This window comes from Natator depressus, chromosome 2 (genome assembly GCF_965152275.1).
Source record: "Natator depressus isolate rNatDep1 chromosome 2, rNatDep2.hap1, whole genome shotgun sequence".
Classification (NCBI taxonomy): domain Eukaryota; kingdom Metazoa; phylum Chordata; order Testudines; family Cheloniidae; genus Natator; species Natator depressus.
The window spans coordinates 62209495-62237318 of record NC_134235.1 but is presented as its reverse complement, the minus strand read 5'-3'; the positions used below and the strand labels follow the sequence as shown (position 1 = coordinate 62237318).

The 27824-nt window shown below is 42.7% G+C and overlaps 1 protein-coding gene across 1 annotated transcript; it reads right to left on the bottom strand.

Moving 5' to 3' along the window:
• Nucleotides 1-299: 299 nt before the first annotated feature.
• On the bottom strand, nt 300-23698 carry LOC141982333 (gamma-glutamyl hydrolase-like). The gene is made up of 9 exons (XM_074944311.1): nt 23492-23698; nt 21213-21327; nt 18146-18196; nt 13275-13359; nt 7489-7627; nt 6192-6298; nt 6020-6110; nt 4456-4593; nt 300-3124 (listed from the first exon to the last, which is right to left on the bottom strand). Exons 1-9 carry the CDS (start codon nt 23628-23630, stop codon nt 3003-3005), a joined length of 987 nt encoding a protein of 328 aa, XP_074800412.1. The 5' UTR covers nt 23631-23698; the 3' UTR covers nt 300-3002.
• Between the last annotated feature and the right edge of the window lie 4126 nt (nt 23699-27824).

Genomic DNA, 27824 nt, shown 5'->3' with positions numbered 1-27824 from the left:
CGAATTACCACAGGTGTGGGACAGTCCCCATCAGAAGGGCAGCCAGAATAGTCTGTACCACCCTCTTTTGCCTCTGTCATGGGTAAGCAAAAGGGAGTGGCTAGAAAGCGATGCATTCTGGCAATCCTCAGCTGTCAGATGGTCCCTGGAGACCACAGCCAACTGGTGCGGGTTAGACCAGCCTCTGGACTGCTCTGTTTAGTGATTGCATCAAGATTGGGCAGGGACTGAAGCAGCCAAGACTCTTTTATAATTTTTTTTAATAGTCTGTGTACACCTCTCAAGGAAGATACAAAACTGCTTGTGTAAACTTTATTTCAAGTATTAAAAGAAATCATTTAATACAATCAGTTCAATAAAGTGCTCCTTTATAAAGCAGAACAAAACAGCAAGGAAATAAACTTCCAAACTCATGAATAAATACACTGATCTCACTCAGATTACACACACCCCTACCCTTTGCATTTGCACACTTTGGCCCTGGTCACAATCAGTAAAGTTAACAGAAATTCCACTTGCAGGATTGGTCTCCACTATATTAGGGCTAAATCATGCATTTCTTACATAGACAAACTCTTAGGGTATGTCTACACTACAAACGCTACCGTGGCACAGCGACAGCGCTGTAGGCTAGACACTTACTACAGCAACAGAAGGGGCTTTTCTGTCACTGTAGTAAATCAACCCGCTCAAGAGGTGGTAGCTAGGTCCATGGAAGAATTCTACAGTGCGGGTAAGGTCAACTTAAATAGATCACATGGCACATGAAATTTTTCACAGCCTTGAGCAATGAAGCTATGTCAATGTAAGTTTTAGCTGTAGAAAAGCCCTACTCAGCAAAACTCCTGGGGATGCTTAAGTAAGAATTGCAGGATTTGGTCACTAGTGTGTAAGCAGTTTAGCCGCTATGCCTGTATGTAGATACAGAGCCTGACTCTCTTCTCAGACTGGTGTAAGTCAAGAATCAGGAGTAACTCTGTTAAAAACACAGCTATGCTAATGTCATTTCTCACACTGGTAAGCCAGGACTCAGGAGACACGCTATTGAAATCAAGACTATACTAGTGCAAAACTGGGATAAGAGAAGAATCAGGCTCATAGTATTCTATATAAGAGTCCAGGATTGTCACTCAGTCTGTATGTCACTCTGAAGCCTAGAATGTCTGAGTCAATGTGAAGTGATGGAAACAGCTACAAGCAGGGCTCAAAGCACTTTTTGTTTAGAATATCAACAGGCTGAATCATCACTGGGATTAGTACTCCATTACCATCCAATTTTTAAGTTCTCAGCCACGTCTTTATAAATTACACCTGTGTGACAGCATGAGCTTTCAGCTACTAGTAGATACATAATACAACACAAAATTGTATTGTGCTGAATTGGGGTAGTCAAGCACTTACAGAAGTGATCTAAAATGTCCTAGACTAATTAAGCTTTGCACAGTTTGACTGTAATAGTACCTAGAAATAATGAAATACAAATGCTGAATTTTATAACCAAAATACACCATGCTTATGAGTGCACTGGGCTGGATTCTTGACAGTAGTTACAGATAAAAATGTTTGCTTTATAGAACATTAATGAATGCATTTCCAGTTCTTTCTGTTAGGCCTGCTACAGGTTAGCCCTTATCTGGTCATGAATAGCGAGTAAGAAGTCTTCCACCCTCTCGAATGCCCTGATAAATTCTGCACCTGTAAGGCAGATGTGGTGCTGGAACTGCTGTGTGTTACTAACTTTCAATTCTGGAGACCTGAGGTTAAAACACTATTCCCACTGATTTCAGTGGGAGGTTTGGGCCTGTGGAAGAAAAGGGAAATGAAACTGATTGCCTCATCTTCGTCCTATTTTGACATCACAAAACTACTGAACAAACTTTTCAGTAACTGAGAAGAGCTACTTCAAGTAAATGTGTTGCAAGGCAAAGCAAAAGGAAAAAACACAGTAAATGCAGCTGCCTAATAATTACAATCATTACATTGTATCAGCAGTAAAAGTCTTCGCTGACTGTATCCCTGTTAGTCACATTAGCATTACATCAAAATGTTTTTTAAAAAAGGATGAAATCCTGTCCCAACTAAAGTCAATGGCAAAACACCCCTTAATTTCAACAGGGTCAGGATTTCACAGATTTCACCAAAAGTCAAATTATACATTACATTATCATTAAAAACTCTAGGCAGTCATATTCTTTCAAAAAGCAAACTAATTCGGGGCCTATCCAAAATCTTTCCACTGACTTCAGTGTGCTTTGGAACAGATTCTTAAGGAATAAGTGAAACTGAACAAGGGAGCAGGAGGTGAATCAATGTTTTAACTGTGGCCTCCAAACAGATTTACTTTAACGGATGCAATGCCTAAATAATACTGCACCTTCACTATGTAAATCCTACAAGGTACAGATGGTACTGCATACACTTCTTTATGTCCGTTTACAATAATGTTTCCCTGTTATTTTGTCGTGTTTCTAAAGGACAAACAATTTTCTCTGCCAAGAGTTTGGTTACACAAGCACACATCTGTCAAGCTCAAGATCAAAAGATTATTTCATCTTTTAATTGTATTGTACTCTGACCAAGAGAAGAAAATTATGATAAATCAAATCTTTTATCTACCCAGCTGTTATCACAGAGCCCACAACGTTTTGTAGAAGTAAACTCATTTCTTTCAAATACATGGCCAAAAGTATTGCTCAGTTTTTTTAAATAAACCAGATTTGTTTCAAATTTATAAGTGCAATCAAGTTGTGGTCTCTGGAGGTAAAATGTATTTCTTTGTAGCAGGTATTAAAATGAGATCCAGGACCATTATAATGTAATTGAATTGAAATCTGTCAGATTAATGGGCCAATTCTACAGAGGTAACATAGGATAAATCACTGTAAAGTAAGCTAAGCATTTTGGCTTTCTGCCACTTGCAATGCACAACATGAGTTTAATTATGAAACTTGCAACAAATAACTTTATTTATAGATAGCTATCCTGTACTATGGGATAGATGTTCAATCAAAAAAATAGACTTGCTCAAATGAAGAAAATGTACCAGTAAAAACAGGGGTATAATTGTAAATCAATGTTTTGGTCTCTTCACCCTTATTAGGAAAATGGTGCAGGCTCTTCCGGGCTGTAAAACATTTTAAAAGAACAGATTATTTCACTGTCATCATCCATGATAGTATCTTTCTTGGTGAAATCACTTATTCTATATAGGATTATAGTAAGCAGTACTGTAATAATTTAAATTTGTGGGGAATATTATGGAGCTAGCTTTTCCAAAGATACTGGTAATAGGGATACTATATTATCATGGAGGAATATGTTAGTTTTTAAGAGCAATCGCTGCTTCCAAAAACTTGATTCTTGCAGCATTGGAGACCCATGCAACACCAGAACTAATACATTGCAATACTAGACTTTTAGATATTAAGATGTTGAGAAAAACTGTATTTGCAAGGAAAACAAAATCCTACTAATTCAGCTTTTTCCATCTGGAATTAGGCATACGTTAAAATTAACATGCAGTAATAAGAAATATCATTGATGAAAAGTAAATTCTGTTTCAGCAGACTGGACTGGTAGTTAAATACTCATAGAGGCTGAGTACAAGTCTCCACTGGTCAGCAAATATTTTGCGTTTCTTTCCCCACATTTTATTTTTATGGTTAGGAGAAAATTGGCATGACGGATTCTGATATATGTAAAAAATGTTCAGGAGGCAGTGTTGGCCTACACACCATTGTTGTCAATCTCGTCTGAGGACCCTTCCTGGGCTGCAGAAATTTTTTTAGCCAGCTGGAGTAATGGCTGTAGAGATATACTGAGAGGATTAACTACTGTACCTTAAGGGACTAACACAGAAGAGTTTGTGGTATAGCACAAGAGAGAGAGTGACACAGCTAGACACTGCAAGAGGAAAGTGTATTGATCTTTCTCTGAGCCTGGAGACAGTTTCCTACTTACTTTTGTCAATCCCCCTACTGTAATTACCCCAATTAAAACAAAACTCAGAAAGCTTCTGGAAATAAAATCTTCCATTCATTATCTCATTCTACCTACTTTGCCCAAGGCAGAGTGAGACTGGGATGTGAATAAGAGCTTTGAGTTCACCTAGAGTGCAGCCTTAACAATTCTAAAGTTTCATCAGTTTTTGGTGTCTGCTCAAATGTTTATATCAAATTAAAAATCGACACTCTCCTCCTGGCAAATTACTCTCTGCTAAAAGGAGTTTGTATGCTTCCATCAGAATGCTTGGCTTTTGTTGTTACTTTTGCTTAACCATTCTATTTACAATGTCCCTCCTTTTAATAAGCCTTTAAAGCTTGCATAGTATGTGATCATAGGTATAGTATTTGGACACTTTGAAAGGGGGCCTTTTTCCCCTCTCAAAGAATATTCTACTGTTTTATCTCTCTGAAACTAAATTTTATGAATATAAATGAAAAAAGAACTATTTACCTTCATTCACTAAGAAGTCAGCTACGTAATATGCAACTTTCATAGCTGATGCAGAATGTGGTATGCCTGATGAGTTCTTCCATTCAAAAGGATTTTTCTCTGGATGCCATTGGACACCATAAATTGGGTATTTATGTGCTGTGTAAACAAATTTTCATCAATGCATGTAACATTTAGGTCTTCACTTAAATTGTGGCATGCACAATTTTATTACAATGAACACATTATTAGAGATCTCACTATATCTCACATATAATTCATAACATCTATAATGGGACCAAAAAGCCTTAAGCAGCTTGTAAAATGTATTCCCACCTAAAACTTCACATACAAGATTTCAGCCCAAGAACAATAATGGTGACATTTAAAAAATAGTTTGGTCAATTTTACATTATAAGAAATTAAAAGTTATAGTGAGATGCTAAATGAAAAAGGGCTTAATTCTATGCAAACAAATTTCTGCAGGTCGCTGTTCCACCATTGTAATCTGATTGCTTTAGCTGCAATATTAAAAAAAAAAGGAAAAATAAATGGTTTCATTATAAAAAATAAGAGTACTAAAAGTGTTATTAATTGCAGTTACGATCTAACTTCAGTACCATACACTTACTGTATAGCTTCTAGCAGAAAAATGACAAAATCCTATCTATACCCACGGGCGGCCCGTCAGGGTAATCTGCTGGCGGCCCACGAGACAGTTTTTTTACACTGACCGTCCGTGGGCATGGCTGCCACAGCTCCCAGTGGCCATAGTTCGCCATTCCTGGGCTGCCGCTTCCTGAGGTTCCCATTGGCCAGAAACAGTGAACCGTGGCCACTGGGAGCTGCAGGCAGCCGTGTCTGCGGACGGTCAATGTAAACAAACTGTCTCACGGCCCGCCAGGGGATTACCCTGATGGGCCGCATGCTGCCCGCAGGCTGCAGGTTGCCCACTGCTGCTCTAATGAATCAAAACAGATGTTTCTGGAGTTAAATATGCCAGGTAAAGGCACAGGTTATGCAGGAGTCTTTTGGAAGACAGCAATTACCAGAACTGTAGCCAAAGGAATGGGGGATACTGTTGGCACGTCACTAGCATAAATGGCTCTCCCTGTAACTACAGGCACGGATAAAGAGAGCAACATGGAGAGGCAGTATCTGTAGACAGCCAGCAGTGGAAGTGAAGACTATACATGTTTCATTGAGGAGGGGTTTAAGCTACAGAAACTGGAGTGGTGTTTCCATGTCTTGTCCCATAGATCTGAAAATATTTCATTTGATAAAGTGTGCTAACATATCTAGGTGTGGAGCAGTGGAGTGAAAGAGAGAACAATCATACTCTGAAACATGCACATCTAAAGTAAAGTGCAGAGGTATAAGTTATCTTTGACAAAACATATTCTAATCAACCAGAAGGCAGGCAGTGCAGACACTTAACTCCTTATCCTAACATTAAAATTAGTAACACCACCGCCACACTCACTGAGATCTTCCACACAAAAAACAAACAAACCCTCCCCCCTCTCCCTCCCAAAAACAGCCCCACAAAACCCTATCACAGTTTACGTGTTACACTGATAACTACCTTCCATTGTCGATATAAACTCCACATCTGCATGGGTGTTAGTTGTTAGAACCTTATAGAAATTGCGTAGCTTCTCATTCTGTGTGAAATTCTGCATTAAAAAGTGACAGAAAAAATGTTTTATTTCTAGATTTAACAGAGTAACCTCATTTTGGTTCACTAAATCAAATACCTGCATGGAGAGGCTCCAGTGATGAAAGTGTGCTGTCAAAGACTCAGTGGCAAGTTTTTTCAACAAGAAGTCTGGAAAATTCTTGAACATCCTGCTGTCTTGTGCAGCTTGTACAAAAAAGACAAAGGAATATTCTCACTACCAGGCAGCCATAGGAACATCATTATTAGGATGGAGATAAATGTGATGAAGTACTGGCTGAATTCATTTTAATTTCTTTTGATTCTGTTCTTTCACTGAATTTTATTAATCAATAATACAATACAAACATACCCCAGTAATAAATCTATAATACAGCTATGGCAGAGTGCAGTCTAACAATTCTCACTAGGCCATATGCTGCAGCCCTGACCCACTAAGGGCCCCATTCTGCCTCCTTTGCTCCCACTCATTAGAACCACGTTCTACCATTAATGTCAATGGTGTGGTGAGGTACTACTCTGTGTAGTTAGGAATGGCAGAATTTTTCAAAATAAGGCAAGGCAACAGGACTTAGTCCATTGATTAATTACTGCAATCAATGGAAGAAATCCTGCTTATTGCTCCTAGAGAAAAAAAACAAAAAAGCATCATTCAGAGCCAGCTTCTGCCACTCTTATGCTGAGCTGCATCTCATTTTGCAAGTAGTCCCACTGATTTCAATACTATATATCAGGGATCGGCAATCTTTGGCAGGCCGGGCCGGTTTGTTTACCTGCCACGTCTGCAGGTTCAGCTGATCGCGGCTCCCACTGGCTGCTGTTCGCCATCCCAGGCCAATGGGGGCTGCGGGAAGGGTGACCAGCGCATCCCTTGGCCCACACCACTTCCCGCAGCCCCCGCTGGCCTGGAGCGGCGAACTGTGGCCAGTGAGAGCCGCGAATGGCTGAACCTGCAGACGTGGCAAGTAATCAAACAAGCCTGGCCCGCCGGGCTTACCCTGGTGGGCCGCGGGCCAAAGGTTGCCAATCCCTGCTATATATTATAGTATATAAGGATCCAGAGCTCATTACAGAGTTAGGGGGCTGGATCAAAATTATGGATCTAGGACCAAACTTTCCCAAAGTTCACAGCTTTTCAGATCCATAATTTTGGTCAGGCCTTTCTCTAATTACCCATGAGCTGCAAACAGTTTGCCCTCAAACCTTTAATTTTTCAGTCACAGAATTTTATTGGCTTTCTTACAGAAGTAACTATATTAATATTATAAAAACATTAGTCACTTATTTCAAACCTTCAACCATAAATATTGGTTTATTACAAGAAAAAAAAATCCTATGAATCCAAATGACATTAGCAGTGTAACAGGATTGTTCACCTGTAGTAAAGTTCAGTGGGAGAGCAAAATCCTCAGTATTAGTCCAAGTCAGTAAAATCTCCCCGCTGGTGAGGTATGTAAGCTCTTCATATCCCAGACATGTTCCCCATACAGGAAAATAGTCTCCTTTATCATTAGCCTTTAAAATAAGAAACAAAAAAATGAAGAAATGGGTCAACACAGAGTAATTTACGTACAAGTTAACAAACTGTAAATCCCTTTTACTTCTATAGGACTTTTTCTGCAACATCTAGCCCTTTTATGTGCTTGACGTTTGCATAGCCAGCAATTTTATGCCCTGGGTTCCTGGAGGAGAAATTTGGACATAAGAAAGGCCATACTGGGTCAGACCAAGGTCCATCCAGCCCAGTATCCTGTCCACCGACAGTGGCCAATGCCAGGTGCCCCAGAGGGAGTGAACCTAACAAGTAATGATCTAGTGATCTCTCTCCTGTCATCCATCTCCATCCTCTGACAAACAGAGGCTAGGGACACCATTCCTTACCCATCCTGGCTAATAGCCATTAATGGACTTAACCTCCATGAATTTATCCAGTTTTCTTTTAAACCCTGTTATAGTCTTAGCCTTCACAACCTCCCCAGGCAAGGAGTTCCACAGGTTGACTGTGCGCTGAGTGAATAACTTCCTTTTATTTGTTTTAAGCCTGCTGCCCATTAATTTCATTTGGTGGCCCCTAGTTCTTATATTATGGGAACAAGTAAATAACTTCTCCTTATTCACTTTCTCCACACCACTCGTGATTTTATATACCTCTACCATATCCCCCCCTTAGTCTCCTCTTTTCCAAGCTGAAAAGTCCTAGCCTCTTTAATACCTCCTCATACGGGACCCATTCCAAACCCCTAATCATTTTAGTTGCCCTTTTCTGAACCTTTTTAATGCCAGTATATCTTTTTTGAGATGAGAAGACCACATCTATATGCAGTATTCAAGATGTGGATGTACCATGGATTTATATAAGGGCAATAAGATATTCTCCGTCTTATTCTCTATCCCTTTTTTAATGATTCCTAACATCCTGTTTGCTTTTTTTGACTGCCGCTGCACACTGCGTGGACTTCTTCAGAGAACTATCCACAAGGACTCCAAGATCTCTTTCCTGATTAGTTGTAGCTAAACTAGCCCCCATCATATTGTATGTATAGTTGGGGTTATTTTTTCCAATGTGCATTACTTTACATTTATCCACTTTAAATTTCATTTGCCATTTTGTTGCCCAATCACTTAGTTTTGTGAGATCTTTTTGAAGTTCTTCACAGTCTGCTTTGGTCTTGACTATCTTGAGAAGTTTAGTATCATCTGCAAACTTTGCCACCTCACTGTTTATCCCTTTCTCTAGATCATTTATGAATAAGTTGAATAGGATTGGTCCTTGGACTGACCCCTGAGGAACACCACTAGTTACCCCTCTCCATTCTCAAAATTTACCATTTATTCCTACCCTTTGTTCCCTGTCTTTTAACCAGTTCTCAATCCATGAAAGGATATTCCCTCTTATCCCATGACAACTTAATTTACGTAAGAGCCTTTGGTGAGGGACCTTGTCAAAGGCTTTGTGGAAATCTAAGTACACTATGTCCACGTTTGTTGACCCCCTCATAGAATCATAGAATCATAGAATATCAGGGTTGGAAGGGACCCCAGAAGGTCATCTAGTCCAACCCCCTGCTCGAAGCAGGACCAATTCCCAGTTAAATCATCCCAGCCAGGGCTTTGTCAAGCCTGACCTTAAAAACCTCTAAGGAAGGAGATTCTACCACCTCCCTAGGTAACGCATTCCAGTGTTTCACCACCCTCTTAGTGAAAAAGTTTTTCCTAATATCCAATCTAAACCTCCCCCATTGCAACTTGAGACCATTACTCCTCGTTCTGTCATCTGCTACCATTGAGAACAGTCTAGAGCCATCCTCTTTGGAACCCCCTTTCAGGTAGTTGAAAGCAGCTATCAAATCCCCCCTCAAAGAACTCTAATAAATTAGTAAGACATGATTTCCCTTTACAGAAACCATGTTGACTTTTGAGCAACAATTTATATTCTTCTATGCGTCTGACAATTTTATTCTGTACTATTGTTTCAACTAATTTGCCCAGTACTGACGTTAGACTTACCGGTCTGTAATTGCCAGGATCACCTCTAGAGCCCTTCTTATATATTGGTGTTACATTAGCTATCTTCCAGTCATTGGGTACAGTAGCTGATTTAAAGGACAGGTTATAAACCATAGTTAATAGTTCCGCAATTTCAAATTTGAGTTCTTTCACAACTCTTGGGTGAATGCCATCTGGTCCCGGTGACTTGTTACTGTTAAGTTTCTCAATTAATTCCAAAATCTCCTCTAGTTGCACTTCAATCTGTGACAATTCCTCAGATTTGTCACCTACAAAAGATGGCTCAAGTTTGGGAATCTCCCTCACATGCTCAGCCGTGAAGACTGAAGCAAAGAATTCATTTAGTTTCTCTGCAATGACTTTATCGTCTTTAAGTGCTCCTTTTGTATCTCGATCATCCAGGGGCCCCACTGGTTGTTTGGCAGGCTTCCTGCTTCTGATGTACTTAAAAAACATTTTATTATTACCTTTTGAGCTTTTGGCTAGCTGTTCTTCAAACTCCTTTTTGGCTTTTCTTATCACATTTTTACATTTAATTTGGCAGTGCTTATGCTCCTTTCTATTTACCTCACTTGGATTTGACTTCCACTTTTTAAAAGATGCCTTTTTATCTCTCACTGCTTCTTTTACATGGGTGTTAAGCCACGGTGGCTCTTTTTTAGTTCTTTTACTGTGTTTTTTAATTTGGGGTATACATTTAAGTTGAGTTTCTATTATGGTGTCTTTGAAAAGAGTCCATGCAGCTTGCAGGGATTTCACTCTAGTCACTGTACCTTTTAATTTCTGTTTAACTAACCTCCTCATTTTTGCATAGTTCCCCTTTCTGAAATCAAATGCCAGAGTGTTGGGCTGTAGAGGTGTTCTTCCCACCACAGGAATGTTAAATGTTATTATATTATGGTCACTATTTCCAAGTGGTCCTGTTACAGTTACCTCTTGGACCAGATCCTGCGCTCCACTCAGGACTAGATCGAGGGTTGCCTCTCCCCTTGTGGGTTCCCGTACCAGCTGCTCCAAGAAGCAGCCATTTTTAAAATATCGAGAAATTTTGTCTCTGCATTTCATCCTGAGGTGACATATTGAAATCCCCCACTATTATTGAGTTTTTTATTTTGATAGCCTCTCTAATCTCCCTTAGCATTTCATCGTCACTATCACTGTCCTGGTCAGGTGGTCAATAATAGATCCCTACTGTTCTATGCTTATTAGAGCATGGAATTACTATCCAGAGAGATTCTATGGAACATGTGGATTTTTATTTCATTTGATTTTACATTTTCTTTCATATATAGTGCCCCCCGCCCCTCCCCGGCACGACCTATTCTGTCCTTCCGATATATTTTGTACCCTGGAACGATTGTGTCCCACTGATTGTCCTCATTCCACCAGATTTCTGTGATGCCTGTTATATCAATATCCTCCTTTAACACGAGGCACTCTAGTTCACCCATCTTATTATTTAGACTTCTAGCATTTGTGTACAAGCACTTTAAAAACCTGTCACTGTTTATTTGTCTGCCCTTTTCTGATGTGTCAGATTCTTTATGTGAATACTTCTCATCTGAACTGGCCCATACTTTATCCTCTTCCATCCTCTCCTCCTGACTAAAACCTAGAGAATCTCTATCAATAGATTCTCCTCTAAGAGAAGTCTCTGTCCGATCCACGTGCGCCTCTGCAGCAATCAGCTTTCCCCCATTTCTTAGTTTAAAAACTGCTCTGCAACCTTTTTAATGTTAAACAACATAAAACAGAAAGTGTCAGTGTTACCTTAAAAACAATGAAACCGATGTGAAACTTGAGCTAAGGGCAAAACTAGGAGAAGGAAAGAAGAGCTAAGCAAAAGCAGAATGAAACCTTCAACTTAAAGAAGCACATAAAGCTCTAAAGAGAGAAGATCCGGACAGCAAGCAGGTGGCAATTCTACACCATACGCATGGTTTAAAAGCTCTGTTGCCCCAGAACATTATTTTTTTGTGATGGCTCAGTGCATTTTCTTAATTTCTTTCTAAAACAAATTTCTGAATTGTGACCCAACTTGAGAAGCTATTACTCAAAAGCTATTTTTCTGGAAAGATCTAAGCAACTGAAACTCGGGGCTTAGAAAGAAGTGCCATCTCCACCTTTACTATATCCCTGATACTGTGACTGTAAAAACTCACATAGATATTTACTCCTATAGTAAACTACTGATATATAAAATATCTTTACAAAGAAGCTCCAAAAGCATTACAGTATCTTTCCAGCTATTTGCCATGTAAGTGCTAGATATGTTAGGCTTGCTACTCCTCTCACTTACTCTGATGCAAATGAGGAGCAACTAATGTCAAAGGAGTTACATCAGTTTAAGTGAAATTATAATCAAGCCATTAACATATACTCCCCTTACTTTTGCTGTGCCTAAAAATGCAGCTTAGAGATTAACCACTTATTTAACAGCATTAAAGTCTGTAATTTATAATTTATAAGCTGAGGAAAAAATCTTCGATGAAATCCTTGCCTCATTTAAGTCAATGGCAAAACTCCCATTGACTTCAATGGGTCTAGGATTTCACCCCTTGTGTGTACACGTAATTTAAAAACAGTCACATCAAGTAACCTCTTTATTTTAAATTTGATGAGGGAAAGTGGGAAGAGACACTGATGTGAATTTAAAAGAATAGTAGGAATTCCAATCATCTTCATACATGCAAACATCACCTTGACTTCTATAATTCACATTGCACTTATAAAATGTATTAGTATTTTATAGTGCTAATTAAGTCTCAAAGGATGCAGTTCAGAGCACACAATTTCAGGAGTAAAACAGAGAAAAGCATGCCAGGAAAGGACATCTATAAAGAACTGGAAATTACTTTCTAAATTTTCAATTATCTTGATTACATTCAGCAAGTCAAATAAGATTTTTCCTCAAGCTCTGTATATGAAGTGATGACAAGCAATTTACTGAGTTGCTGTGAAATGTTCATGCAATTTCATCATACTGTTTACTGTAATGGTGCCCCCACCAGACATTGTGGCCCCAATCCTCCACACTTACTTACATGCTTAACTTAATGCATTGTGCGTAGTTTCATTGAGGTAAATGGGACTACTTATACTGCATAAAGATAAGCACGTCTTTGCAATATCAGGGGCTATGATACCCAGATGACAATGCCCATGAACAAAGATGGGTGCTCAAGTTGAAACGCTTTAAAGGGGCCTGGTTTTCAGAAAGTGCTGAGCACTCACCCAAACCCCTAAAAATCTTGGCCTCAGTTAGTACTGAGCACAACATATGAGCACCACTTCTGCTTCATAAAAAATACACAATCTTTCTTAGCATCTAGTGTAAGTGTTGGCAATAAGGGTGATTAAGCTAAATTTTACACGTAATGTTGTACAAATAAAGAAATTAACGGTTGACTTCACTTAAATTATTTAGCGATGGGCCTCAAACCTTAAAGTTCAGATTCTAATTTTCTGGAGGTGTTCATCTGAGACCTGCATCTAACTCTATTAGATGATTTGTTAAACACACATACCAGTAGTCAGTTGCTTATTAACAGGAATATACTGCACTCCAGTTGCAGATGTCCAAATATAAGCCTCCCATGATTTTGGTCCCTGAACACTGACAATAACCAGAACAGTTTTTCCTTTAAGTAGTTACCTTTAGTGCCTTGTTGTAAAATATCCTAGCAATCCTGGAATATTCTGAAGTCTTAAGATCAACACCACCTCCTGGGAAAAGCACCCTGAAAAACAACAAAATATTATTACATCTAAATAACTATAGGTCTAGGCATAATATAATATGTAAACATGGACAGGGCTGATAAGAACCCTGAGACCTAAACTCACTGGAGGCAAACACCAAACCATATGATCACAATGTCTATGTGCTACAGTAAATTCCAACACTTAAAAAAAAAGGGGGTGGGCTAGCTGCTGAGAATAACTAAAGATAATATTTTCAGAGTGAGAAGAACCTGAAGCTAAAACATTCAAGCCTTACAAGATAAAAGGCCATAATTAGCATTCTGATCCAAAGCCTCCATATTACGATTCAATGGATGCCGTTACTTTCTTTTACTGATTTTATTTATTATTTATATAAAGTCAGCTTCTCACAGTCCTTACTTTACAGAACAGAGCAGCGAAACAGGGTATGGCCCACCCTTACTCACTTGTGCAGCCCTCCTCAGATTGTGACTCTGATCACAGATGAGTTGGGATGAAAGGTAAACAGCAGCTACTTGACCACTACTCCCGTTTGCAAGTATTTGGGTGGCAAGAGGATAAAGAGTGGGAAAAGACTTGACTCTGCCCTCTCCAATAGCCAGCCAGATATGCCCATTTGCTCAGGGCAGAAGATGAAGTTACAGTAGAACCTCAGAGTTACAAACACCAGTTACGAACTGATCGGTCAGTCACACACCTCATTTGGAACCATAAGTACATAATCAGTTAGCAGCAGAGACAACAACAACAACAAAAAAGCAAATATAGTACAGTACTGTGTTAAATGTAAACTACTAAAAATATAAAGGGAAAGTTTAAAAAAGAGGTTTAACAACGTAAAGAAACTGTTTGTGTTTGTTTCATTTAAATTAAGATGGTTAAAAGCAGCATTTTTCTTCTACATATTGAAGCTTCAAAGCTGTATTAAGTCAATGTTCAGTTGTAAACTTTTGAAAGAACAACCATAGCATTTTGTTCAGAGTTACTAACATTTCAGAGTCACGAACAATCTCCAATCCGAGGCATTGTAACTCTAAGGTTCTACTGCACCATCTAGCCCAAAATGCAAGCGTGTTTGGCCTTCTACAGAACATAAAGACATTGTCCTTGTCACAAAGAGTCTGCAATCTAAGGACCTAGCACTGCCACCTTTACTCACATTGAGTCACATCTTACTCCACAAGAAATCCCATGGAAACTATTCATGGAGTAAAATATCATTCAACCTAAGTAAGGGTGGCAGAATCAGGCCCTCAGCTGACACAATACCATAAGTGGTGAGTTGAGTGGAGCAAGGAACCTGGGAGAAAAAGTTTCAAGGAGGAAGTGCAGGACAAAGAGGGGAAGACAGGAAGAAGGGTAGAGGAACCATGGAGAGGATTGGAAGAGGAGACAGAGAAGGAGTAAGGAGGGAAACAGCGAGTAGGCAAGCAGCAAGGGCTGTGAAATAGCTTTGGCAAAATGAAGGCCATCACTGAAAGGAGATATAGACAACATGAGAAAAGTGAAAGTGGGCTGCTGGCTTCCATTCAAATGCTGCTCCTATCAGCCTGCTCACAGGCAGACAGGGGTGCCAAAATAAGTAGGGCTGTCAAGCGACTAAAAAAATCAGATTAATCACGTGATTGCTCACACTGCTAAACAATAATAGAATACCATTTATTTAAATATTTTTGGATGTTTTCTATATTTTCAAATATATAGATTTCAATTATAACAGAATACAAAGTGTACAGTGCTCACTTTATATTTATTTTTATTACAAATATTTGCACTGTAAAAAAATATATTTTTCAATTCACCTCATACAAGTACTGTAGTGTAATCTCTTTATCATGACAGTTGAACTTACAAATGTAAAATTATGTACAAAGAAACTGCATTCAAAAATAAATCAATGTAAAACTTTAGAGCCTACAAGTCCAATCAGTCCTACTTCTTGTTCAGCCAATCACTCAGACAAACAAGTTTGTTTAAATTTGCAGGTGATGACGCTGCCCGCTTCTTGTTTACAATGTCACCTGAAAGAGTGAACAGGCAAACGCATGGCACTGTTGTAGCCAGCGTTGCAAGATATTTACATGCCAGATGTGCTAAAGCTTCATATATCAGGGGGTAGCCGTGTTACTTTGTATCCACAAAAACAACAAGGAGTCCGGTGGCACCTTAAAGACTAACAGATTTGGGCATAAGCTTTCGTGGGTAAAAAGCCACTTCTTCAATTGCATCTGAAGAAGTGGTTTTTACCCCCGAAAGCTTATGCCCAAATAAATCTGTTAGTCTTTAAGGTGTCACCAGACTCCTTGTTGTTTTTAAAGCTTCATATGTTACTCCTGTGGGCATTCTGTGCCAAAAAATTTAAAATTCTTCAAGTTTTATTTGTCAATAAATAAATGCAGAGGCTCCAGCACGGCAGTGGGGAGCACAGACTACTGGCTGTGTGAAGGTGGGGACCACCCTTCAGCTTCCCCACCCCTCATCCTCGGGACATGGACTCAGTGGTGAGGCTGCACCCAACCCTGACACAGCATAAGGCCTGGGCCTGCCCCAGAAATACTCTTGGGCCCTGCACCAGATTTTGAGCAGGCAGGCTCAACCAGGCAGGATCCAATTGTGGAGGGGCTCAGTGTGGGGGGACCCAGGTGTGGGGTGAGAGGATTCTGTGTGAGACTATCTAGGTGCAGGCAGCTCAGTGGGTATTCTAGGAGCGTGGGCAATGGGACCCTACAGGAGCTTCAAAGTGACAGTGGCTGGGGCTCAGCAGAGAGGTCTCGGTGTGGGGGTCTCAGCAGGGGTGTCTGGGTGCTGGGGAAGTGGGGGTTGGTGGGGTGGGGGTCTGGGTGCAGCTAGTTGGGAGTCAGTGGCATGGGGATCTGGATGTGGGGGCTCCGGGGACTGCAGGGGGGTGGGGCTCATCAGGGTGGGGGTTTAAGTGCAGGGAGCTCAGTGGGGGCGTGGTCTGGGTTCAGGGAGGCTCCAGATGCAGGGGCTGAGGTTCAGTGGGGTGGGGTTCAGGTATGGTGTGCTAGGGGCTTCTGGGTGTATGGGGTGAGGCTTGGTGTGGGTGTCTGGGTATGGGAGGTCCAGATGCACGGGGGTTGGGTGGATGGGGGAGCAGCTCCCCATACAGTGACCCCTCCCTCCGCAGCTGTGGCGTGATGGGGGCAGGAAACAGAGGAGAATGATGAGCATGGGAGGATGCTGCAACTGGGGGAGGGTCGGACACAGCCCCAGCCACTCCTTGCAGGGGAAAGGGAAGTCCTGTCCTCTCCTGCCTCCAGCCCAGCCAGGATTAACAGCTGATTCTGGCTCAGGATAGGAGCCACTAGCTTGGGTGTCCCCAGCCCTGCGGTGATTTACCTCTCTGACGGCTGCCTGAAACAATGAACCTGCGCAGCTAGGGACTGGTACGTGACTACTCTTGCAGATTCCCTTTGCTTCCCCCCAGAAAAATGACTTTCTGATAGGGAAGCAAAGAAATCTGCGGTGAACATGAATTCTGTGCATGCGCAGTGCTGCAGGTTTTCCCAGGAGTAATATGTCCCTTCACCTTTAACCACCATTCTAGAGGACATATGTCCATGCTGATGACAGGTTCTGCTTGATAACGATCCAAAGCAATGCGGACTAATGCATGTTCATTTTCATCATCTCAGTCAGATGCCACCAGCAGAAGGTTGATTTTCCTTTTTGGTGGTTTGGGTTCTGTAGTTTCCCTCATCAGTGTTACTCTGTTAAGACTTCTGAAAGCATGCTCCACACCTCATCCCTCTCAGGTTTTGTAAGGCACTTGAGATTCTTGAACCTTGGGTTGAGTGCTGTAGCTATCTTTAGAAAGTTCACATTGGTACCTTCTTTGCATTTTGTCAAATTTGCAGCGAAAGTGTTCTTAAAACAAACAACTTCATCCGAGTCTGCTATAACATGAAGTATATGGCAGAATGTGAGTAAAACACAGAGCAGGAGACATCCAATTCTCCCCCAAGGAGTCCAGTCACAAATTTAATTAACACCTTATTTTTTTAACAAGCGTCATCAGCATGGAAGCATGTCCTCTAGATTGGTTGCCGAAGCATGAAGGGGCATACGAATCTTTAGCGCATCTGGCACATAAACATCTTGCGACACCACCTACAACAGTGCCATGCGAATGCATGTTCTTTCAGGTGACATTGTAATTAAGAAGTGGGCAGCATTATCTCCTGTAAATGTAAACAAACGTGTTTCTCTTAGCGATTGGCTGAAGAAGAAGTAGGATTGAGTGGACTTGTAGGCTCTAAAGTTTTACATTGTTTTGAGTGCAGTTATGGAACAAAGAAAATCTACATTTGTAAATGGCACTCTCATGATAAAGAGATTGCACTACAGCACTTGTCCGAGATTAACTGAAAAATACTATTTCTTTTATCATTTTTACAGTGCAAATATTTGTAATAAAAATATAAAGTGAGCACTGTACATTTTGTATTCTGTGTTGTCACTGAAATCAATATATCTGAAAATGTAGAAAAACATCCAAAATATATAACAAATTTCAATTGGTATTCTATTGTTTAACAGTGCAATTAAAACTGTGATTAATCACAATTAATTTTTTTAATCACGATTAATGCACACACCTGCAAGAAAGAAGATTACACTTGCATTCCCTACTTAGAAAAATGAAGTATCTGAGTCTGGAATCACTAAAGACAAAACCAAGCACTTAACAGTAAAACAACAGTGGCTTTGATAATATCTGTTTTAGAGAGACTTTGTGTTAATGGACATTTCAACAGGAAACTGATGCTCAAAGCTTACCCATTAATAGACTGGAAAATCTTTTCATACTCTTCTTCTGAATGATTTAGTCTGAAATCCCAACAAAGATAGTTATAGGTATGTCTAAAACTTCATCACATTCTACTATTAAAATACCAAAGATACTTAATACAAGCCATCTGCAATGGGCATGGAAAGTTTATAAAAACATGTATGAAAACTAAGGAAGGGAGTAATTCTAGGTCACTAAAGGCCAAAATCTGCCCCCCCCCCCCACTGTTATAAATGGTACCTTACTCTTCCAGTAGTCTATGAAGAGCGTACAACTACAAAACGTGGAATAACTGGCTAGGTGGCAGCAGTGTAAAAAGGAGCTGAGGGTTACAGTGAACCAGAAATTGAATATGAGTCAACAATGTGATGCAGCTACAAAAAACTAATATTCTGACGTGTATTAATAGGAGTGTCATCTGTAAGTCACAGGAGGTAACTGTCCTGCCTACTCAATGCTGGTGAGACCTCAGCTGGAGTACTGGGTCCAGTTCTGCGTGCCACACTTTAGGAGACATATGAACAAATTGGTAAGAGTCCAAAGGAGAGCAACAAAAATGATAGAAGGTTTAGAAAACCTGACCTATGAGGTTAGAAAAACTGTGTATGTCTACTACTGAGAAAAGAAGACTGAGTGGGGGGACCTAATAACAGTTTTCAAATATGCTAACGGCTGTTATAGAGGACGATGATCAATTGTTCTCCATGGCCACTGAAGGTAGAACAAGAAAGGACTGGCCTTAATCTACAGCAAGCAAGATTTAGGTTAGATATTAGGGAAAACTTTCTAACTACAAGGATAGTTAAGTGCTGAAATAGGCTTCCAACGGAGGTTGTGAAATCCCCATAATTGCAGGTTTTTAAGAACAGGTTGAATACACACCTGTCAGGGATGGTCTAGGTTTACCTAGTCCTGCCTCCGTGGGGGTGGGGGGGGACTATATGACCTCTTGAGGACTCTTCCAGCCTTAAATTTCATAAATGGAAACTTACTCTTCAGGGAGTCAGACGGGGTGAGCTCAGGCCTCCTAGAGCAGGGGTGGGGAACCTCCAGCCTTTATCCGGCCCACAGCAAGTCCCCATGCCACGGGCCAGAAGCCTGAGTCTCGGCAGCCCCCCGCAGGGCTGGAGCTGTAAGTGCCAGCTTGCCCCTTGCGGGGGGAGGGCTGACAGACCATTAAATGTCTGGTCGCCTCCGTGCAGCTCCCAGAAGCAACTGACATGTCCCTGCGGCCCCTAGGAGCATGGGCGATTGGGGAAACTTTGCGTGCTGCCCCTGCTCCCAGCACCAGTTCTGCAGGTCCCATTGGCTGGGAACCGAGGCTAATGGGAGCTATGAGGGTGGGGCCTGCACGCGCAGGCAGCGCGCACAGCCCCCTGGCCCCTCCGCCTAGGGGCCGGACATGGTGGCTACTTCTCAGAGCAGCGCGGAGCCTACCTTAGTCCCACTGCATCGCCAACCAGGAGCCGCCTAAGGTAAGCGCTGCCCAGCGGAGTCCGCAACCCAAACCCTCTGCCCCAGGTCGGAACCCCCTCCTGCACCCTAACTCCCTCCCAGAGCCTTCCCTCCCACCCCAACCCCTTGCCCCAGCCCTGAGCCCACTACCACACTCCAAACCCCTTGGCCCTGGCCCAGAGCCCTCTCCTGCACCTCAAACCCCTCATCCCCAGCACCACCCCAGAGCCCGCACCCCTGCTCCAGCCCAGAGCCTGCTCCCACACTCTGAAGCCCTCATTTCTGGCCCCACCCTGGAGCCTCCACCCTCCCTCCCCCGCAGGGCTGTATGGCCCGTGACTGTTTTTTTTCTGTGGGTCAGTGGCCCCTGATAGAAAAAAGGTTCCCCACCCCTGCCGTAGAGCCATGCATGGATGTGACAGACTGCATGCAGATCTCACCCCTTTCACATAGAAGTGGAGACTCCACCAACTTCTTTATCCTACCTCCACACCTGTCAGCCTCAAAGAATTTAGAAAAGACAATACAGTCTGCATGGCCCCTCACATCAATCCATGGGGCTTTGGGAACAACCCCTGCTGGTGTGTCTCCTTTGGAGCATGGTGTCAGAGCTGGTGCAGAGGTATAGAGCAACCATGTGAGTATATGATTAACAGTGATTTATAAACATGAGATCTTATTCCATTCTCACACTGATTTTATGGTTCACTGACTTCAGAGTAGTTACTCCTGATTTACACCTGTGTCAGCAAGGTCAGAATTGCCCCACTTGTTAAACACACACTCTGACTATCACCTGCCACACTCAGTCCTAGCTTTCTCAATTTGCCCCATCCACCTTTTTAGCTAAGAGCCAGTCTCTGTGAACAAGGAGCGTGTTTTGCCACAGGTTCTCAGATCAAAGTCCCGGGGAGATTCAGAAAGCTGGGGAAGACCAATGGGATCATCAAAACATTGGCTATGAAGAATGATTTCATGCAGTTTTGACACTTGGTTGTGTTCTTGTTTTGTAGCAGTATCCAACTACTACTTTAATTCCTACTAATATCGTATTTGCGGTTACAGTTTTACATTTTACCGTTGGCCACGAAGTGCTCTTTCTGGCAGCCTATTGCCTGCATAAGCCAGAATGTTACTCTGATCCAGAACCTGGAATATTTGCAAAACATAGAGCTCTTTGTGGCAGTAGTTAGTGAGCCAGAGTATGAGAGGAATCAGATCTGAACACTTCAAGCACTAGTGGCAGTCTCCCTCCATACCCTGAGTCCTAGCTTTATTTACGTACACGTGGCAATATATGGCCCTAAAGGCAATAGCATGTATTTGGAAACTTCACAGATCACAGCTAGCAGCTGGTACATATATTAAGTCTGAAGATGAAGAAACACTTTTAATACACTGCATTGGCAGGCACCAGCTTGCCGTGAGTCTAGCCTCCATTCCTAGAGATCTTGCAAAGTGCTGTGCACTTTCTTTAGTCTGTGAGGAATTAAAATTATAAAGTGAGTCAGCACTTACGCATTAAGCACCTTTCAAGATTAGGCATTTCTGCAGTACAAAAGGCCCGGAATTACCACCTGTAACTATATGAGAGCCTACCTTATTGGCACAACTCGTGCACCAGCAGATTCTAGGAACTTCACATATGAAGCAGCAATGTAGGAACTTCCAAATCTACTGAAACTTGTAAAGTCACACTCCTGTGCCAATATCCCTACAGTGTCCAGAAAACAGAGAGGATTGCTGCTATACAAATGACAGTAGTTATAGTCCAGAAGAAGGCAAATTAAATCAAAACTCTCATTCCTTTCACTAACTGATTTGATTCATATACTACATTGAGTAGTATTATACTTAATGATTTACCATGAAGTATGAGAAAATTGGAATAATAAGCAAATAAGCTTGCTTAGTAATGGGGTATCAAATGAAACCATTTTAACAGTTTGACTTTAAATTCCCTGCCTTATTTGATTAGTTCCACAACTTCTTATAAACATATTTTCTATATTTAATTTGTTTAGAGCATAACTAAAATATCTTTATTTATCAAAGCACTTTAAAGACAAGGTCCCAGCTCCAAAGAGTTTAAAATCAAATCCCTGACCCTGCAGCCTAATCTCTATAGTTGGACCACTGGCCCCACACAGTGAATCGAGAGGATTCCATAAGAGTTCAGTCTCATCAACACAGATTGGACTGCAATATTGGGACCATAGTTATATGTATCAGAGTTGAGATGACAGGCAACACAGATTATTTACTTTACGTCTAATGTTGCAGGCTTTTTTTTGTGGTGGCAGGCAGTGTTTTAGAATTTTCCATTTTCACATTTTTAAGGATTTATATTTTCAAAAACATCAGAAATACTAAAAACCATATCTTAAACATTAGCCATACAAAAACCTACAATAAGGTCCATTTGTAATTCTAAAACTAATACCATTTTAGGCCCTAATCCTTCAAACACTTACTCTTGCACTTAACTTTAAGCATGTGAGTAGTCCCATTAAAATCACAATGTATGTGCTTCAAGTTAAGCACGTGTAGGTCTGCAGGATTGGGGCCTTAGACAATACCTTTTTATGAGGATTTACACAAAGATACTTGGACATTTTCTAAATGTCCATTATGCAGCACATAGCCAGACCAGAACACTACATTAGAACGTTTTCTAGACTGTTGTGCAACTGTGCCACATGACTCACTGTATCACAGCTTCTGGAAACAGCGAAAATGAAAAAAAACTAGCTTGCTGACTAATTGCTTACTATTTTTACTTTACATATGGAAAGCAAAGACCTGGTAACAAACAACCAGCTCTGGAAAAGGAATCTTTTTTTTTTTTAAACAAAATCAACACTTGTTCTGACTTCAAAAGGGAGCAGAGGGGCTTTTCTGAAAAAGTTGAGAGGGTGGGTGGGGGGAGGGGACTCCTGAGTGTCTGTGTGCCTCGGTCCCCCATCTGTAAGATGGAGATAACTGTACTTCCTTAGCTCTCAGGTGTTCTGAAGATGAATACTCTAACAGGGCTAGTCTACACTAGAAGCGCTACATCAGTGCAGCTGCACATCTGATGAAGATGCTCTGTGCCGACGGGAGAGCTCTCTCTCCTCAGCATAATTACTGCACCTCCATGTGAGGCAGAAGGTGGTCAGGCGAGCCTCTCCTGCTGACATACCGCTTGTGTGGACAGTGCTGAGGTCGCTGTAACTTACATCGCTCAGGGGCGTGGCTTTGTCACATCCCTGAGTGACGTACGTTATATTGACTTAAGTGATAGTGCAGACCTACCCTAAAACAGTTTCTCAATGGCAGGTCCGGCACTGGTCCCCGAGATCTCCCCGATAGTTTAGGAAGGCAGCAAGCCAGGCCCTGGTATCAAAAAGGTTGAGAAACACTGCTCTAAAAGATTAGGATGCGCTCAGATCCTACCGCAGTGGGAGTATATGGGCGCACTGGATAGATACAGTCAAATAGTCTTTCGCCTGATGAGTCAGTGCAGGCTACGTTGTTATTGCTGAGGCTGACACCATCCTAACAGGTGAGACGGGTAGGCAATGAGAAGATCGCTCCTTGTTGACACAATGAAACTTTGTACTCAGGATGTCAACACCGCCCTCCCCAGAGGTGTCAGACCTGGAGGGAGGGGGAGGAGGGGAGTTTTGGAGGAAGGAGAAGGTATTTTTGCCTTATTTTAATGCTTTGCCCCAATTGACCCTCTCGTGTTAACATCTGCCCTAACCACCCCTCTGCTCCCTCCTCTCTCCAAGGTGGTGTGGGGCTCTCCCCCCCTGCGAACACGGGGCACACCTCTCGCACGCAGGGGCTGTCACGGTGCCCGTCGCGCCCTGGCCCCCTGCCCCTGCGCTTCTTACCAATGATGGGTCTCTCGTTGCTGCCCCCCCGGCGGCTCCCCGACACCACGGAGGCCAGAGCATTGGCGCAGAGGAGGAGGAGGAGCAGCAGGAGGAGACGGGCGCCCGACGGGCAGCGTGGCCCGGGATAGCGCAGCATTGCTCCCGCGCCGCCGCCCGGCTCCGCACTGGCTCTGCGGCGCAGCAGTGCCCCGGGCGCGCCGCCCTTCCTGCGGGGCGGGCACCGCCTTCCCCGGGCTGCGGGCTGCACCCTGGGAAACGTAGTTCCGCTGCGGGGCTCCGCCAGAGGAAGGGGCTCTGCGGGAAGGGGCCACATGGCCTCCCCCACGTGCCCGAAACCACGGGCCAGGCAATCAGAGCCCCGGGGCAAGCGGGGCAGCCCCAGCGGATGGTGGGATGAGCTGGAGGCAGGGGAGGAGCAGGTGTAAACACGAGAGCAGAGAGCCTGAGCTGTACCAATGCCTAAGCTACCCCACCCCCGTTCCTGCTGGCTGGCTCGCTCCTCCCAGGTGTGCTGCGACCGACGGACTGTCCTGGGGTAGGGGCATCCCTGGCTCGCTCTGTTACTCTGGGAGGAAACGCGGGCAATATTCATTTTGTCAAAGGCTCCCTCACTTCCTGCATACACAACTCTTTGGACCACATTTGTACTGTATTGTTTCTCTGGCCCTTTCTTCGTGTAGAGCTGTAGATCTGTGTGGAAGTGGTTTGCACTATCAGGAATTCTGTCCGGGAATACAGCACTCAGGCGTCTCTGTGCTTTCTCAACTGGTGAGCGCTTTAAACTTAGCTCCAGTTCAAGAACTAAAAATAGCAGGCTCTTATTTAAAGGATTGTGGTTTCTCTGTGTCTCTTTCCTCCCCTCAAAGCGGGTGCATTCAGATAAACTCCATGAAGTGGCTGAAAACTGGCCCAAGCGCGAACATATTGCTCTTCGGTCGTAGTTGAAAGTGCGGTTGTTGTCTTTGTTGTCAACCGACCCTGAATGCAGCCTAAGCACACAGTTGTGAAAGCTGACATGATGTTCACTGGCCTCCACTTTCACCTTGCCAGATCCTCTCTGAAATACTGACTAAAAGTGCACCACACTGAGTGATACTACATAATATACTAGCTGCTACTGCTGCATGCAGTGCCAGTGCCTCCAGTAAAGCTCTGGGCTACATTTGTTTACTTTTTTTTTTTTCCTTCCTTTTGTGTTTTTAAAAAAAGATTTTGCCAATACAGGTCTAAAACAACACGCTCACACAGAGAAAGAGAAAAAATAAATAAGCGCACAGTACTAAGGCAATTGGACTGATCCTGTGCCCTTTGAAGTAAATGTCAAAAATCGCCTGTGGTAATAGGGATCAGTAATGATACCACACTGAAGGGTTGATACAATGCCCAGCAAAGTCAGCAATGCCCATGTGAATTCAATAGGTACTGTTGTCAGATGTTCAGCTGTGTGTGTGTGTGTTTTCCCTGTGTGCTGTCCCAGCTCTGAGTAGACAGCTGGCATGGCAGACCTCAAGCAAACTGCTCAATGACCACAAAATCTGTTAAGGTGCGAAGGTGCTTGATCCAGTTTATTGTCAACAAAGCACAGTCCTAGCTCCCCAGATCAATGTCTACAGTTACATTAGCACATGTACGCCTGTGACAATGGAAGTAGCTCAGTGAATGGCGGGAGTTTCCATTTTCCCCTGGGCTGGCCAAAGACACTCCCTCTGAGATACCTCTTTATGCACAGGTACAAAGAAGTTACGTATTACTCCTGACATATCTAGGTGCCACCCTCTGATGTATTTGGGTGCCACCCATTACCTTGTACATGTTGGTTCGATCAAAACATCTCTATCCATCATGCTGTCATCCTGATCTTATCTTTAGGGTGGGTCAGAGTGTTCCCGTTATCTTTGGGGAATGTGCTGGTATCAAGGTGTTCTAGTACCACCTTTCTGTAATGTGTTTGCATATATATTCATATGCCTAGCACCACAGTAATGCCTCACTTAACATTGTCCTGGTTAACTTTGTTTCATCTATTAGGGAACAAGCTCGTTTAAAGTTGTGCAATGCTCCCTTATAACGTCGTTTGTCAGCTGCCTGCTTTGTCCGCTGCTTGCAGGATTCTCTGGAAGAGCAGCCCCTCCTTGGGGGGATTAGAACCAGGGGGGCTGGCAGCCCCCCCTCCCATCAGCTCCCCAAATTCCCTGTAAGGTATGTGGCTCAGCAGCTGCCCAGCAGCAGTTCAGGTGGCCCTTCCCCTACGGCTGTGCTGCTCCTGCCCTGCCCTCTGCCTTGGAGCTGCCCCCAGGAGCTTCCTGCTTGCTGTGGGGGAGAGGGATGCTGATATCAGGATGTCCCCCTGCTCCTGCTCCCTCCCACTCCATATCCCCTCTCCACAAAGTGGAGGAGGGGGACAGGGCTCAGGGACAGAAAGGAAGGAGCTTGCTGGAAACTATTGCTTCCTGTCTGAACTAGTTGATCTGCTTAAAAGGGTGATGTACTTGAATAGGCAATGCACGTCTCTCTCTCTCACTCATGCACGCACACCCCAGCACTTTGGAAAGTCAGCCCCTGTGCAGCCGTGCATGTGCTGTCAGGAGGAGAGAGGGGTGTGCGCCAGCTGGATAGGGTGGGCTCATCATCATGTTCAGTTTTTGCAGGGAAGTGTTTGCAGCTACTGCCCTGCATCTATTGTGTTTGCTCCCTCCTGCCTCAGTCCATGCTGCCTTGTAGAGCATGAGGCTACATTAACAACAGCGTATTAATCCTTGAGGGCTCGGCCGAGTGCTAGTTCATCATTTAGCAGCAAGGCATTCCCTGGGAAATATCCCACCCTTTTACTCCACCATCTCAACCAAGATTCACAATCATTCATTGCTGTCTACAATATTAAACTGTTTGTTTAAAATTGTTTAAAACTTATACTGTATATGTATATAATGACTTTTATCTGGAAAAAAAATTTCCCTGGCACCTAACTCCTCCTATTTACATAAATTCTTATGGGGAAATTCGTTTAATTAACATTGAAATTAACATCGTTTCGCATAAAGTTGTATTTTTCAGGCACATAACTACAACGGTAAGTGAGGAGCTACTGTACTTAGGAATGTGTGTTTCTGCAGTATTAGCCCTGTTCTTGCCAGATTCTGTGAGCAGAGCCTGCCTCTTGCTTTATATAACTTTGCTTTATATCAGCCCAGGCCTCAGGCCTGATACAAGGCCCCTGATACATGGGCTTATGTTTCAGGCCCTCTTCCTACTACAGGTATAATGGCCTCAATTCAGCAGTCTATGCCTATTGACTTTAAATGGGACTTATGAATATGTTAAAAATGCTTTGCTGAATTGGGCCTGTGTCAAGACCAGAAACATAGTTCATGAAACTCTCAAATGTTCCTCTCTCCACATCTCAGCCAAAAATTCTATATGTCACTTTCCAGTGCCCCTGCGTATAATATCCAGAGGACCACCGTGAATTAAACTTGTCTTTTTCCTGTTTTACTCTGCTGCTAGGAGATTAAGGGGTCACTAATGGCAAGTAGTTAAAATAAAATGAAATAATTCTTCACACTAGTCCAAATCTTTATCCTATTGAAGCCTTTGGCACAATTCTCATTGACTTTAATGGGATCAGGATTTGGCCTGCAGCCATACGTAATCAGTTCACAAAGTCAAATACTGTAGCTGGAATTCTGAAGGGAGTTGATAATTGTGTGCCTTATAACAGCATTTGTCGCTTGTTAATGCTATTACACCATCCCAAGGTCCATGATATGGAAGGAAGAAGCAGAAGGAAGGGTTGTACCGGAGACAGATGGAAAAAGGGAGAAGAGAGAAATAAATATAAATACACTCAAGTACCTATGGAGCCAAAAAGGCATGGCCATCGTCATCCCAGCTGCTCAGTATGTTGTATCTCCTTTCCCCACCTTTCATCTGTCATTTTAAATCTCTTTAGGTTGTAAGATTTTGGGGACAGGGACTGCCTCCCCTCTGTGTCTGTACAGCACATTTTGGGTGCTACTGTAATGTAAGGGATTGATTGTGGAGTCACTCCAAGCTTTAAGTAAAAAACAGCACTTACCTAAGGTGCCCCAGGAGCAAATCAGAGACTGAACTGAGTCTCAGGGAGTCATGATTCAATCCTTTATTCCCACTTTGCTCCAGGGAGAGATGTAATCTGTGGAAGCACTTTACCTGACATGTATTATGTCCCCCTTCATGCCAGCTCAGCAGTGCTGGCTGAGAGATTGGGGACGAGGTGTAGTCTTTCTCCCAACCTGCATGGAAGGGGGAGTAGCAGTGGCTCATGATGCAAGTAACCTACATAGGCATGTAG